This window comes from Fringilla coelebs (genome assembly GCF_963513975.1).
Source record: "Fringilla coelebs genome assembly, chromosome: 11".
Taxonomy (NCBI): domain Eukaryota; kingdom Metazoa; phylum Chordata; class Aves; order Passeriformes; family Fringillidae; genus Fringilla; species Fringilla coelebs.
This window is the reverse complement of record NC_140037.1, coordinates 7,364,985-7,377,260: the sequence shown is the minus strand read 5'-3', so window position 1 is coordinate 7,377,260 and position 12,276 is coordinate 7,364,985. Positions and strand designations below refer to the sequence as shown.

General features: G+C 46.9%; 1 protein-coding gene across 2 annotated transcripts in view; it reads right to left on the bottom strand.

Annotated features, from left to right (window-relative positions):
- Positions 1–12,276, bottom strand: part of DCX (doublecortin) — a gene marked incomplete at its 3' end in the record, with an annotated part of 63,850 nt that overhangs the window by 45,298 nt on the left and 6,276 nt on the right. For both annotated transcript variants that reach the window (XM_084212818.1, XM_084212819.1), the window contains exon 2: positions 8,863–9,203. In XM_084212818.1, the coding sequence (XP_084068944.1) occupies positions 8,863–9,203 (341 nt within the window). The remainder of the gene's footprint in view (positions 1–8,862; positions 9,204–12,276) is intronic.

Sequence of the window (12,276 nt, the reverse complement as noted above, 5' to 3'; positions counted from 1 at the left end):
GTACAACACTTAGTAAAAATGTATTTATACAGATAAAAACGTGTTTACTCACACACACAGTGCTTGCAGTTAACCAGGGAACTAGAACTGGGTTTAGTAGTGTAGATTATTATTAAATATCCATTATATAGCACCCAGCAAGGCCTGGCTGCACATTCACAGGGAGCAGGATATGCTCTGGTTATTAGCCCTGCTTCAGGGCTAATTCCTCCCTATTCAGCCTGAGCAAATCTCCAGGAGCAGGCCTGCAGTTCCAGCTCTCTTTTAATCGATTTGCTCCAGCCTGAGGAGCACTGGGGCAGCCCTCAGCTCTCACAGCTCCTCTCTGCACCTCCCCACCTGTGCAGGGCTACCTCAGCCAGCCAGGACAAGCTCCAGGGGTTGCAGCCAACATTGTTTTTTCTCCTCAGCTCCTTTAGACACTGCTGTAAGACACATTTCTGTCTTTTGTCACTCCTGGCAGAGCTGAGGGGGGATGGAGGCTGCATCCTCTGCAGGTGAGCAAGGCTATCACTGCATCCCTCACTGAGCCACAAAAACACCTTTGTGGCCAAGGGCATCGTGGCCAAAAGACAGGGTGAGGAGGGTTTTGAAAACCTCTCACACTCACAGAGCCCTTAATCTTTAAGCTCCATCCAAATGGATAATCACTGGTTCAGCCCATGAGCAGTTTCAGAGGCAAGAAAGAAGGAAATGCTGTTGTGCTGGCTGACAGCTCTATCCCAGCATTTCTCCCAGCCTCTGTTACCTGGGTGTTTGCCTTATTCACACCTAGAGCAGGCTTTTCCTAGAGAAAAGTGTGAACTGTCCCATAGCTTGCCTGCCACTGAGTGAAAACAGCTTTTTGGTTGAAGGCCAGTAAGAACTGGTCTTTGGTTGAAGGCCGGGAAGGGAAGGGAAGGGAAGGGAAGGGAAGGGAAGGGAAGGGAAGGGAAGGGAAGGGAAGGGAAGGGAAGGGAAGGGAAGGGAAGGGAAGGGAAGGGAAGGGAAGGGAAGGGAAGGGAAAAGAAGGAATGGTTTCAGGCAGTCAAGAAAAAGAGGTGAACTTGCAACAAGCTGTGGAACGTGGCACCAAGCACCAGGACACCCTCAAGGTTGTGTCCCCTGAGGGGATTCAGGGGGTGTTTGCTCAATCTTTGAGCTACTGCAGGTAAGGAGGGGTGAGCAGAAATAATGTGTGATGCCACTCACAGCCTAACACTAAGGACCCTGGCACAGCAAGGTAAGCACAGAATTCACAGAATTCTGCTTATCCTGTGAATTCAGAATAAGCAAGATATTTCCCCACTACAAAGGGGAAAATTCACCTATTTGATTATTCCAGGTGATCAAAATAAGAGCTTTACAAGAATCCACATCCTTGCTCAAGATAATTTAAGTGTAACCTTCTCCCTCTCAGAGAAGGAGGGACTCTCATTCACATTGGTGGGATTGCTGCTGAAGCATCAAAAAGGAACCAGAAACTCAAGTTTCATATAAAGACACAAACTCACAATGGAAAGAACAACAAGGCTTTCTTGGCCTGTCCACAGCTCCAGATATTCAGCCTTATTTCCCTTGCTCATTTTCAGCCCATTTATTCCAAGATAAACCCTCTGGCACTACAGTGAATAATCCCCTTCTCCCTTGGGGTTCAGAGTGAAAAGGGAACGTGTCACTCTGTGTGACAGAGAGAGCTGCTAAAATAAAGATGCTGCTGAGGATCGAATTTGGAGCACGCGTCCCTTTCGGGGTGTGAATAGCACCAGGATGCAGAACCAGGGGCCAACACTCCCAGGTCACCAGGTCAGCTCTGACTGCATCTTTCAATAACTCTGACAGCCTGCCATCTGTGGCACTAGGAGCAGGTGTTCATGTGGAGCAGGGTCAGTGCATGGCTCTAAAATCGACCATTTCCAGCCAACAGCAACTCTGGAGCCTGCTGGTGGGCTGGGAGCCTCGCTGCCCTGAGAGAAAAACGGATTTACAGAGATTTTTTTACCTCAGCCAGGATCTGCGCTGTGTCAGTGAGTGCTCAAAGCCCTATGCATGGCAGGCAGGGGATGGCACCTCCTCCAGAGCCTGAGATGAGGAAAAGCAATGGCAAAACACCCGGCAAAGTCTGCGAGATGATGCTGTCCTCCACTGCCTCCCCTTGCTCTACACACAGAACTATAGAATGGTTTGGCTTGAAAGGGACCTTAAAGCTCATTTGGTGCCACCTGGACACTGCCAGGGATCCAGGGGCAGCCACAGCTTCTCTGGGCAACCTGTGCCAGGGCCTCATCATCCTCACAGGGAAGAATTTTTTTCCCCCAATATCTAATTTAAATCTGCCCCCTGACAGTTTAAATCCATTTTTTCCTGTTTCTATCGCTACCTGTCTTGAGGAGTGGTGGGACACCACACCAGTGGTAACCAGGTCAGTGCAGGGCTCGCAGGAGAGCAGGTCTGGTGGAAAGTTCAGTGCTGAGATCAGCCTGTGCCAGCTTTAGGAAGCACAGGAATCAGGATTCACAGTGCTCCAGACAGGCCCCTCTTCACCCAGATTCTGTGTCCCACAGACCCAAAGGAAATGGAAATTAATGAGCATAAGGTTTCTAAATAACATCTCAGGAAGTCTTCTGAATATTTTATCCTAAGCACTTAGATACACACTCATGGAAGCTGGGCTTGCTCATTCTAGTGAGTGCTGAAATCCTTGTGGGATACCTGTGGACTAATTGGTTTTGTCTGTGTTAGTGTCTAGTCACTGCATGAATCAGGCAGTGCTGAAGCTGCAGCTGCACTGAGAGCTCCCTGAAGGTGCAGAACTGGGCTGTGTTGTCTGGCTCTCTAAGTGGCTGGGTTCAGAAGTTCTCCAGCCCATACATTATTACTAATCCTCCCTGCATGACTCCCTGCTGCTGCAGAGCAGTGATCTCACGCGAGCACCCCGAGCCAGAGCATCTGCAGGGGAGGAGGGAGCCTGGGCTCCATCCCCATCCTGAGGGATGTGGGCAGGGATCCTGCCTGCTCAGCTCCTCTGCCCAGCCAGACCTGCCTCTGCTATTGTGGTATTCTGAACAGAGAGAAGCTGTGAGACAAACAGAGAAGAAGGAAAACACAATTCTTATCTCGCTCGCTGTGCCTGTGTTGTGCTAAAGCAGAATGCAATGTGGAGATTGTTCACCCACAGTGAGGATGTTTTGTTCCCCTGGCCTGTCAGGGCCAGGTGTGTGTGGGACTGTCACGGGACAGGCAGAGAGAATCAGAGATGATGCAGTTCTGTGCAGTTGTGAGCAAGAGCGAGTGCAGGGCAGATTCACTTTAGATACAATGCACATAGTCTAATAATAAAGTAATTAATTATCCTTCTGGATGGAGTCAGATCATCATTCCCTCTCTCCCCTCACCAACGTCGGAGTCGTCTTTGATTTACAACACTCTATCAAAATGGGAGATTTACATGGGGCCTGGCAAATCTCAGAAGAAGCTGTGAGAGGAAAGGGCTGAGGAGCAGATGCAAAGCAGATCTGGGTGTGTTGTTCCAGCTTTGTGAGGCAGGGAGGGAAGGTGGGACTGCCCTTGGCACTGGCTGCTGCGGGAGCTTTACAGAAAGTGGGATACAGGACACACTGCTCCCCTCTCCTGCTCTTCCCTCCTATTTCCACCGAGGCTGAATTCCAGTGTGCTGCTACAGGACATAAAATAACACAACATGCACACACAGCTCTCTTAAGGTAAAAAAGAGGGTGTTTAATTTCTGACTCCAGCATTTATAGATTTCCAAAAGTGACAGGGGGTTGGAAGGTGACAGTGCCACCTCTCCAATGACACTGGACAAACCAACAATCTATTAAATTTCTCCTCTTCCATAAACGAATGCAAAACAATGAGTTATTTACATAAAGTGTGTGAGAAAGTTTGTTACAAGAATGTAAACATCAGAAAGTTTGAAAAAGCTTGAAAAACAAGACAAACACCAGTGCATGGATGCATGTTCTGGGGTCACTCCAGTGCAGCTCTTCAGCATCCTAAAGGGCAGCCAACAGCCCAGAGGGAGGAGTTGTTCTGACATCCTTCTCCTCAGCGTGTGCAATAGCACAAAGCAATCTGCTCCCTTTGTAACCCTGAACCTCAGGGGTGTGAGCTGACTCCTGCCAGGGCTCTGGAGGGAACAGGCTCCCTCTGATCCTCCAGCAGTGCAGATGCTGTGGCCACAGTCACTCGGGTGTCACCTCCTTCCTGAGCACCAATCACAGGTTACAGCTGTTGGAGGCATTTTTATATTTCAGCACAAACCTTGTTCCGTGGCTCATTGATGCAATTTCATTAATACAATCAATAGATCTACACTGGCCTGGAAGAGTTTGGTCCACTGCTGTTATCAACACTTTACCGATTAAGTTTTTACTACTTTTTTTTCCAAATACCAGCTTAAAACCAGTGCAGCAACTCCAAAGTTTGGTTTCTCCAGTGCAACATGCAGGGATGCCTTTGTGCAGTAAGATGTTTTATTATCAACTAATTTAGAGGATGCTAATCAACTTATCAACTAATCAACATCTCCTATTATCAACTAAGAGGAGATGCTTTATTATCAACTCATTTATTGACTTTGATCACAAAGTCCCAACTTCAAACTTGCTGTAAGCTTTGTCATCCTGCTTCCCCCTCTGTGGCTGCTGCCCTTCCTCAGCACAGGAAATCTGAAATGGCAACTTCCTGCCTGGCCAGGAGAGGTGGGCTAGCCCCCAGGGCACTGGCATCAGCTCTGCAAACACAGGATGAACTCCCCTCATCACCTGCCACTTGATATCCTTATCAGAGCTCAGGCTGCTAGAGGGGACTGCTTTATTAAGACTGGAAATTCTATTGGGAGTGCAGTCACAAGTGCCCTGACATATGGAAATGGATGTAATTTCATCTGATGAGACAGCTAACACTCAGCACTGTGTCTGGGCAAGGGAACAGCCAATGAGCAGAGCATGGGAGACTTCTCCCCTGTTTGAAGATTTCAAAGGCCAGAGGAGATCACTGATGTTATCATGGCTAAAACCACAATCTGCTCCCTGCTTGTTGGCCAGGATATCTCTATTTATGTGCAGCTGAAGCACAAGCTCTCCCTGTTCTGAACAGCATCTATTCTGCTTATTTTTTGGTGATGATAATTGTTGGGTCGCACAATGGGGTGTTCAGATAATTAAGGCATGGCAATACACAGCTGGAGAAAAAGAAGGAATTCCACACTACAGAAGAATATATTAATGCCAAAGTACAACTGGACTGATGAATTTCAGACTGATGCCTGATGAATTTCAGGGTATCACCAAACTCAGACAATGACAAAAAAAAAAGGGATTTATTTTTGTCACTGCATCTCTTCAGGCACTTGGCTGAACAACTCACAGACCTTGGAATAAAATACAGGGCAGGGAAAGAGAAGCTCAGGGTGCACAGAACATTCACAGGTCACTGAGAAGCAGGAAGGGATGCAGGCAGAGCCCACCTGCAAGGCAAGGTGCTGACAGCAGCAGCTCTGGCTGCCAGGGGTGGAGCAGCCTCCTCTGCCCCGCTGAACACCGACCCATTGTGGTGAGGAGGGAGCTCCAGCATGAGCAGGACAGGAAATCCACACAACCTTTGCAAAGTCTAGCTCAGCCTGCTGCATTCAAAACACCCCAATGCAACCCCATCCCCGTTCTCAAATTCTGCTTTCTGATTTGGTTTGTTAGCGACGCGGGGCAGGAACTGCCATCGTGTGTCTGTGAAGCAGCCAGTGCTCCCAGGAGCCCAGACTTATTTGGGATGTTGGGTAGAACTGAGAGTTTAAAAAAGGAGGAAGAATCGACCAAAATAGCTGTTTTCCAGCATGACTCACAGGCCTGACCAGATTAAATCCTGGATGTGTGTATTTTAATTGTCTGTACTGCATATCTCAACAGCTACAGCAGGTGTAGTCACAGAGCCAAGTCCTGAATTTGGGCCATGATAGCATCTGTTTAATGCACTGAATTCCCTTACCCACTCCATTTCCTGCACAGCCATGGAAGTTCTGAAGGTAAATCTCTGTTGTGATCCCCTGTCATGCTCATTTTTGGTCAACTGTTTGAAAACCATTTTGAGCTCAGGGGTGTGCATCAAGAGGTAACGCTGTGCTCCAGGGAGGGAAGGAGCCTGAGTACAGACATCAGAAATATGTGCAAGTTAAATAAACTACTTAAACACAAGATGCTAATTTAACAGCTTCAAGGGCCACATTTCTCCAGCCAACCCAAGACATAAAAAGACACAATTTCATTAAAATAACCTAACCCCACTGTCGTTTTGAGTGCTACATTCATTCAGACACAGCCCACCAGCTCTCAATTAACTGCTTTCGCACTCCAACTGCAGCAGGTCTGCAGTGCACAGAAATGTAATTATTCACACACCACCCTGTCACTGCCACCACTGTCTGTACTTCTAAAGCATCTTGATTACTGCACTGATGAGCACAATGGGAATGACTATAAATAAAATAATCATCTTCCCTCATTAAGTTCCAGCTCGTGGACTGAGGCAGGATGATTTCCCTTTGTACGTTCCTTTTGTAAATTTTATCATTTCACAACAGAGGGAGCAACGTGCCTCTGATGGCACTCAAAGAGACAGACTGTCAGGATCCTTGTCAGTATTTCAGCTTTGAGCAGCTTGCATTTTTGCATGAATATTTCCCGCTGAAAATAAAGCGCTGTTTGTCAGAACCACGCATGCAGTAATCTCTTTCTAATGTCAGCATCAGACATGTAAAACCCCCCAATGTCATGTCAGGAGGTCAGATTTTATGGAGCAGTATGTCATGGAAACCCTAAGAGCCAGCATAAGCTTCTAGCTCTGACTTCCACACTAAGAACACACATCTGTAATAAAGAACAAGCATTGAAGGAAAACAACCACGACAAACAAAGCCTTGGTGAGCCAGGTTTGCTCCTCAGGAAGCTTCAACAGCAATTGGTGCTGCAAACAAATATCAAACTTCCCATTACTGCCAAATCACAGTCTCACTGTTTTCAATAACTGCATTACTGGGTGTACATTTGCAGACTGAAACTCCCAGCTGCATCTCCAACGTGGAATCATATATCTGACTTCATAAAATGGTGAATTATAAAGCCAGAGAAACAAGTTAAATGTCATATCAGGGCTGATCCTGTCTTGCTCTCCAGCCAGAGGTGGAAGGGAATCACCGCTTGCCCCTGCAAACAGCTAAAAGGGGGAGAAGGGAGCAGTCTGATGGAAGCTCATGGAGCATCCATCCCTATTTCTGCACCACCCAAAGCAACATCTCAGCCCCAAACTGCCAGCAGCTCTCAAAGAACTGAGGCCACTCACAGGTTCAGATTAAGATCCCCCTTCCCAGCTGGGAGAACAGCAGGACTCTGTGCCAGCACGAGCAGGGAGCTGCTCTCAGGCCAGATCCAGCCATGGAACCCTCTGCAAAGCTGCTGTGACCCAAAGGACACGGCCTGTACCCAGGTGTGATCACACAGGGAGCACAGGTCATGTGAGAATCTCCTTCCTCTCTCCCTGGTGTCTCACCAAGCTCCCAGTCCTGGTATCACTGCTCATTTCCAGCAGGTTTCTGTGTCTGTGGACAGGTACCCTCTCATGTTCAAAGTGTGCATCTGAGGAAGGAAAAGTGCTGTGTTGAGAGAAGTGGAAAGGAAAGCTTTGGCAGACGGATGGGATTTATTGTGTGTCTGAAGCTGGAACCACACAGTAACTAAGGTGCAGGGTGCAGGATGGGACAAAGCAAGAATCACAGAATGGTTTGGGTTGGAAGGGAGCTTAAAGATCATTTATTTCCAGCCCCCTGCCAGGGGCAGGGATACCAGACAATCAGGTCAGAGGGACACGCTGCTCTCCCAGGAGCTACACTGCACACCTGGACTGTGCAGGATATTTGTAGGAACCTGCATTTGGGATGAACATTTTTATTTGTAAAATCTGCATTTCCTTGGGCAAAGCCAGTCCTTGAATCATTTTCTCCAGAGAAATGACAGAATTAATTTAATGCAAACCCATCAATCCTTAGAATAGCCAGCCTCCAAACCCGCACAAGAGGTGTGCTGCCTCACTCCAGAATCTGGAGCAGGAAAAATAGACATTCCTCAATTACAATAAGCAGAAATGTTAAATCAAGCTCAGAATTATCCTTGAAGAATCTAGCTCTTCCCAGCTCTGAAAATGATCCCCCACATTCCTTTAAGGCTTTTCATAGATACAGCAATACGAAATGGCTCGTCGCTGTGTAGCTGCTAACAAGAGACAGATGTTTCCTTCAGTTCCAGCAACGTGCAGTCATGAAGCACATTTTGATGACCTGCTAAATATTTCTGACTCTTTCTGCACGTTACCTCCTCGTGCATTTAGTCAAGGAAACGCTCCACAGTTCCACACTTTCCCTGCTCTCTGTGGAGCTGGCCAGAAGAGCATGCTTGGATCGACCTCTTTATCTTAGCAAGCCTTCACCAGAGGGCGAGGAAAGTCAAGCAACATGTTTTCACTGAGTGAAGCTAAAGCTGGAGAGCTCTTCCAGTGAGTCCAGAGCCAGACCAGCTGGAGGCTGTGAGCCCAAGCCCCCCTGTTATTTATTTAGCTGGCCCAGAGGACACGCAGCGCACGCCGGCGTGCGGGGCGAGCATCTGCTCCACCCAGACCCACGGCTACATTCTTTACTTGGTATTAATATCAGGGAAAATTTAGTAACCTAACCACTGGCATGAGAAGCCATACTTCTAAGGCAACAGATGGCAGCAATCATCTCAGCTTAATTTCAGCCTTCAAGAATTGCTCTGAGTCAGCAAAGCCGCACGGCGAGAGCAAGAAAAAGACGTAACATCTGTAAAAACCTCCTACCTGCTTCCCATCCAAGGTGTAGAGCTTTTTGACCACCCCTGTCTCCAGTTTGATAGCTTCAGTGATGTCAGTGAGGACCTGCTCGAAGGAGTGGGCCGTCTTCTTGTTGAGGAGCACGCGCACGGCCTTGCGCGGCTTGACCCCGCTGCGGATGATGGTCACCAGCTTGGGGCGCACGAAATCCTTGTTCTCCTTGGCCTGGGCACTGTTGCTGCTGGCCAGGGACTGAGGTGCTTTCTGGTTGGCAGAGGTCTTCACGTTGACAGACCAGTTGGGGTTGACGTTCTTGGTGTACTCCACCTTCTTGAAGAAGTTGTCGGACGAGCAGACGTAACTCTCCCCTAGAGGAAGAGACGAGATTCTAAGGTAAGCCCTGGGCTCTTCCCCCGTGAATCATGCAAATCACTGATAATTGTTCCCATTAGCACTCCCACAACAGCTTGTTCTTAAAACATTCTGCTTTGTTTTAATGCTATATTTATGGTTTTTTAAAAAATATTGCTGGTATTTCTACAAACAAAGCAAGTCAGCCATCAGCAAATACATACAATGAACCAGGGGTTGAGAGAGGTTGAGCTATAAAGGTATTTAGGGACTTGAAGATGCAGCTATGCTTTCTAAGAGCTTCAGAACACCAAATTCATTTGACCACCTCTATTATTTTATAAATTTGCCAGTTTTCCCTTTATCTTTACAGATCTAGGTGCTACTTCAATGTGTCATTCCCTGCCAAGAGGACACCAACGTTCATCCACAAAAGTGCCTTCTGCATCATGCCTGAAAAATAACCAAAATCTTATCCTGAACAGTCTGCACTAAAAGTAGCTTTAATAAAGCCAGCAGGCATAACAAATATGCACTGCTGGAGCATCAGTGGTTTATTAGGGAACAGACCTAGTGGCAGCTGAGATTAAACACTGCACCAAATACCACTCCTTGATTTACATGGCTGATACCAACCAAAAATACATTAAATCCAAATTTAGACATGGCAGAGAAGAGTAACAGGGTCTTTTTAGTAATTCCCAAAAAGCCCTTCCCTATCTAACCCAAAATTAGTTTCAGGCTTTGTCTGTAATTTACAGGATCCTATCTATCCAAGGTTATAAAAGCACCTTAAAGGATTTGTAGGAGCTTCTTTTGGGCCTGCAAATCTGATGGATGCTGGAAGAGTTATTACTAGAACTAGACTGTAAACCAGTATCCCTAAGGGAATGTAGCTGTCTGGTCTGAAATGACTCAGGCTGCACTGAAAAAAAGTCACTCACTGCTGGAGGAAGAAGCTTTCGTCTCGCCATTAGATAAAATTTTAATAGGAACTGAAGGCATGACCTGTAGGATTTTAGAGTCTCTCTTCTGGTGTTTTCTTTGTCTGATCTTACAGAATTAAGTTCTTCATGTACTGCGATACATTTGGAATCAAAATACAGATTTAACTATTTTGAAAGACAATTTTTTAAAGAAAGAAACTCCTTCTTTACCAAAAACAGATTGGCTGCATTTCCTTGTCTGTCCCTGACTGCACACTCCAAGGCTCAGACATCTTTGAAAAGCCTATCCCACAGCCAAGTCTGGCTTCCCACCCAGGGATCTCTAGGACAGGATTTGACATCCAGCTGGCAAAACAGGGATTTCCAAACATCCCACTGATTTTCACGTGGCCCAGGCACGTAACATGCCCAGGACAAAGTTCATATTGGAGCTCCTTCTGCTGACTGAACTGCACCTCTGATGGAGGCACCAGAACCCATGGTGAGACCACAACAGACGCACAATAATCAGATTTTAACAGCCTTATAGCAGCACTCTGTGTATTTCTGTCCCTATTACTGACCAGGGTGTGATGTCACAAGCAGCCTAGAAAAGATGAAGGATTCTCACTTAGTTTAACCCCACCTTTGTACCAAATTTGCCACTGTGATGCCCACTCGTGGTGTTTGCATCACCAACTGCAGCTCTTCGCCATCAGTTGTATAAAAATGGCCAAAATCCTTGACCAACAGGAAGCAGATATTCTGTTTCCCCTTCTAAAGATGGAATACAAATACAGAAGAGAGCTGACAAGGTTTGTGATGAACACTCAGTTGGGCATTTTGGCAGTGCCCCCAAATTAACAATAATCCCACCGGCAGGTTCTGTTGGCCTGAACAAACAGTAAAATTCTCTATTTGCTGACAGCAACACCCCTCAGTAAACCAACCACACAGCCCTGCCCATAGCTGGAGCTCCTTAATCCCCAACATTTTGTGAATCTGACTCAATAAAAACTCAAATATAGCCCCCAGAGTAGCACGCATTATACAAAATTCCCTCTGGGGATATCGTTTTCCAAAAGCTTTGAATACTTCAGATCTTTCTGATTAATAAGTGATAAGTTGTGGTTTATTCATCTGCTTCAGCCAAGTAACACCTGGTGCAGAGCAGGCCCAGGCTTCTCTCCAGTTTCATGACTGAGAGAAGGGCAGCAAGGAGTCTGGAATGCCCCCAGGAATTAACCATCCTAAGAACCTGAGCCCTCCCAAGCCCATAATCCCCAGGCAGCAGAGCCCTCCTAAGTGTGCTCAGCAGAACTGTGCATTATCCTCTGAGAAAAGGGATTTCTCTGTTTAAATGCAGCACTAAGAATTAGTGATTTGAATGCTGCTGTCACCCCAGCTTCCCTGTGCCAGCTCCTGACCTCACATTCACCTCTGCTTCCCCACCTGAAAAACAGAACTGAACTATCAGCCACTGAAGTGTGGCAAGGCTTGACTTTCATCTGCATTTGACCTCCATCTGTATTATTTTCACAGTGAAAGAAGGCACACATCTGCAATCTGTAGACACATGAGGTGCTGGAGCATATTTTCAATTAACAAGTTGCATATTTTAAAGTAAGCCGAAGAGATTCTTGATCTGTCTGGTACAGTACCATTCCCCTTGGTTCCAGCTGAGTCCTTTTGAGCTGCTCACTGCACAGCCCAGCCCTTTGTGGATTTACACCACTGTGCACCCAAGGCAGAGCTCTTGTAGGGTTTGTTCCACAGATGTCATCCTGGGCAGGTCACATCTGTGCAGACCCACACACTGGCCTCTCGAGCTGTGCTCACACTCACAAGTGCCAAATGGAATCTGCCCTTTCTCCCCTTGTCTCATTGAACCCAAACTCCAGCACATAAAATCCGTGCTGTGCTCGATTCTAAAACTGGAGAAATTTCCTTGGAGGGATGCTCCAGAAGAGCAGCTCAGAGCAGCAGCTCTTCTCAGCATCATCTCTGCAGTCACAGCAGCACAGCTCCAGGGAAGAGGAGCTTTTCTTCCCTTCCTCCCTGACCTAAGGATGTGACCTGAAGCTTTAACTTCATTTAAAAACCACTTCAACTAATGTCTTTCCTAACTCAGTTTATGACCCTCAAATAGCAGCAAAATCATCAT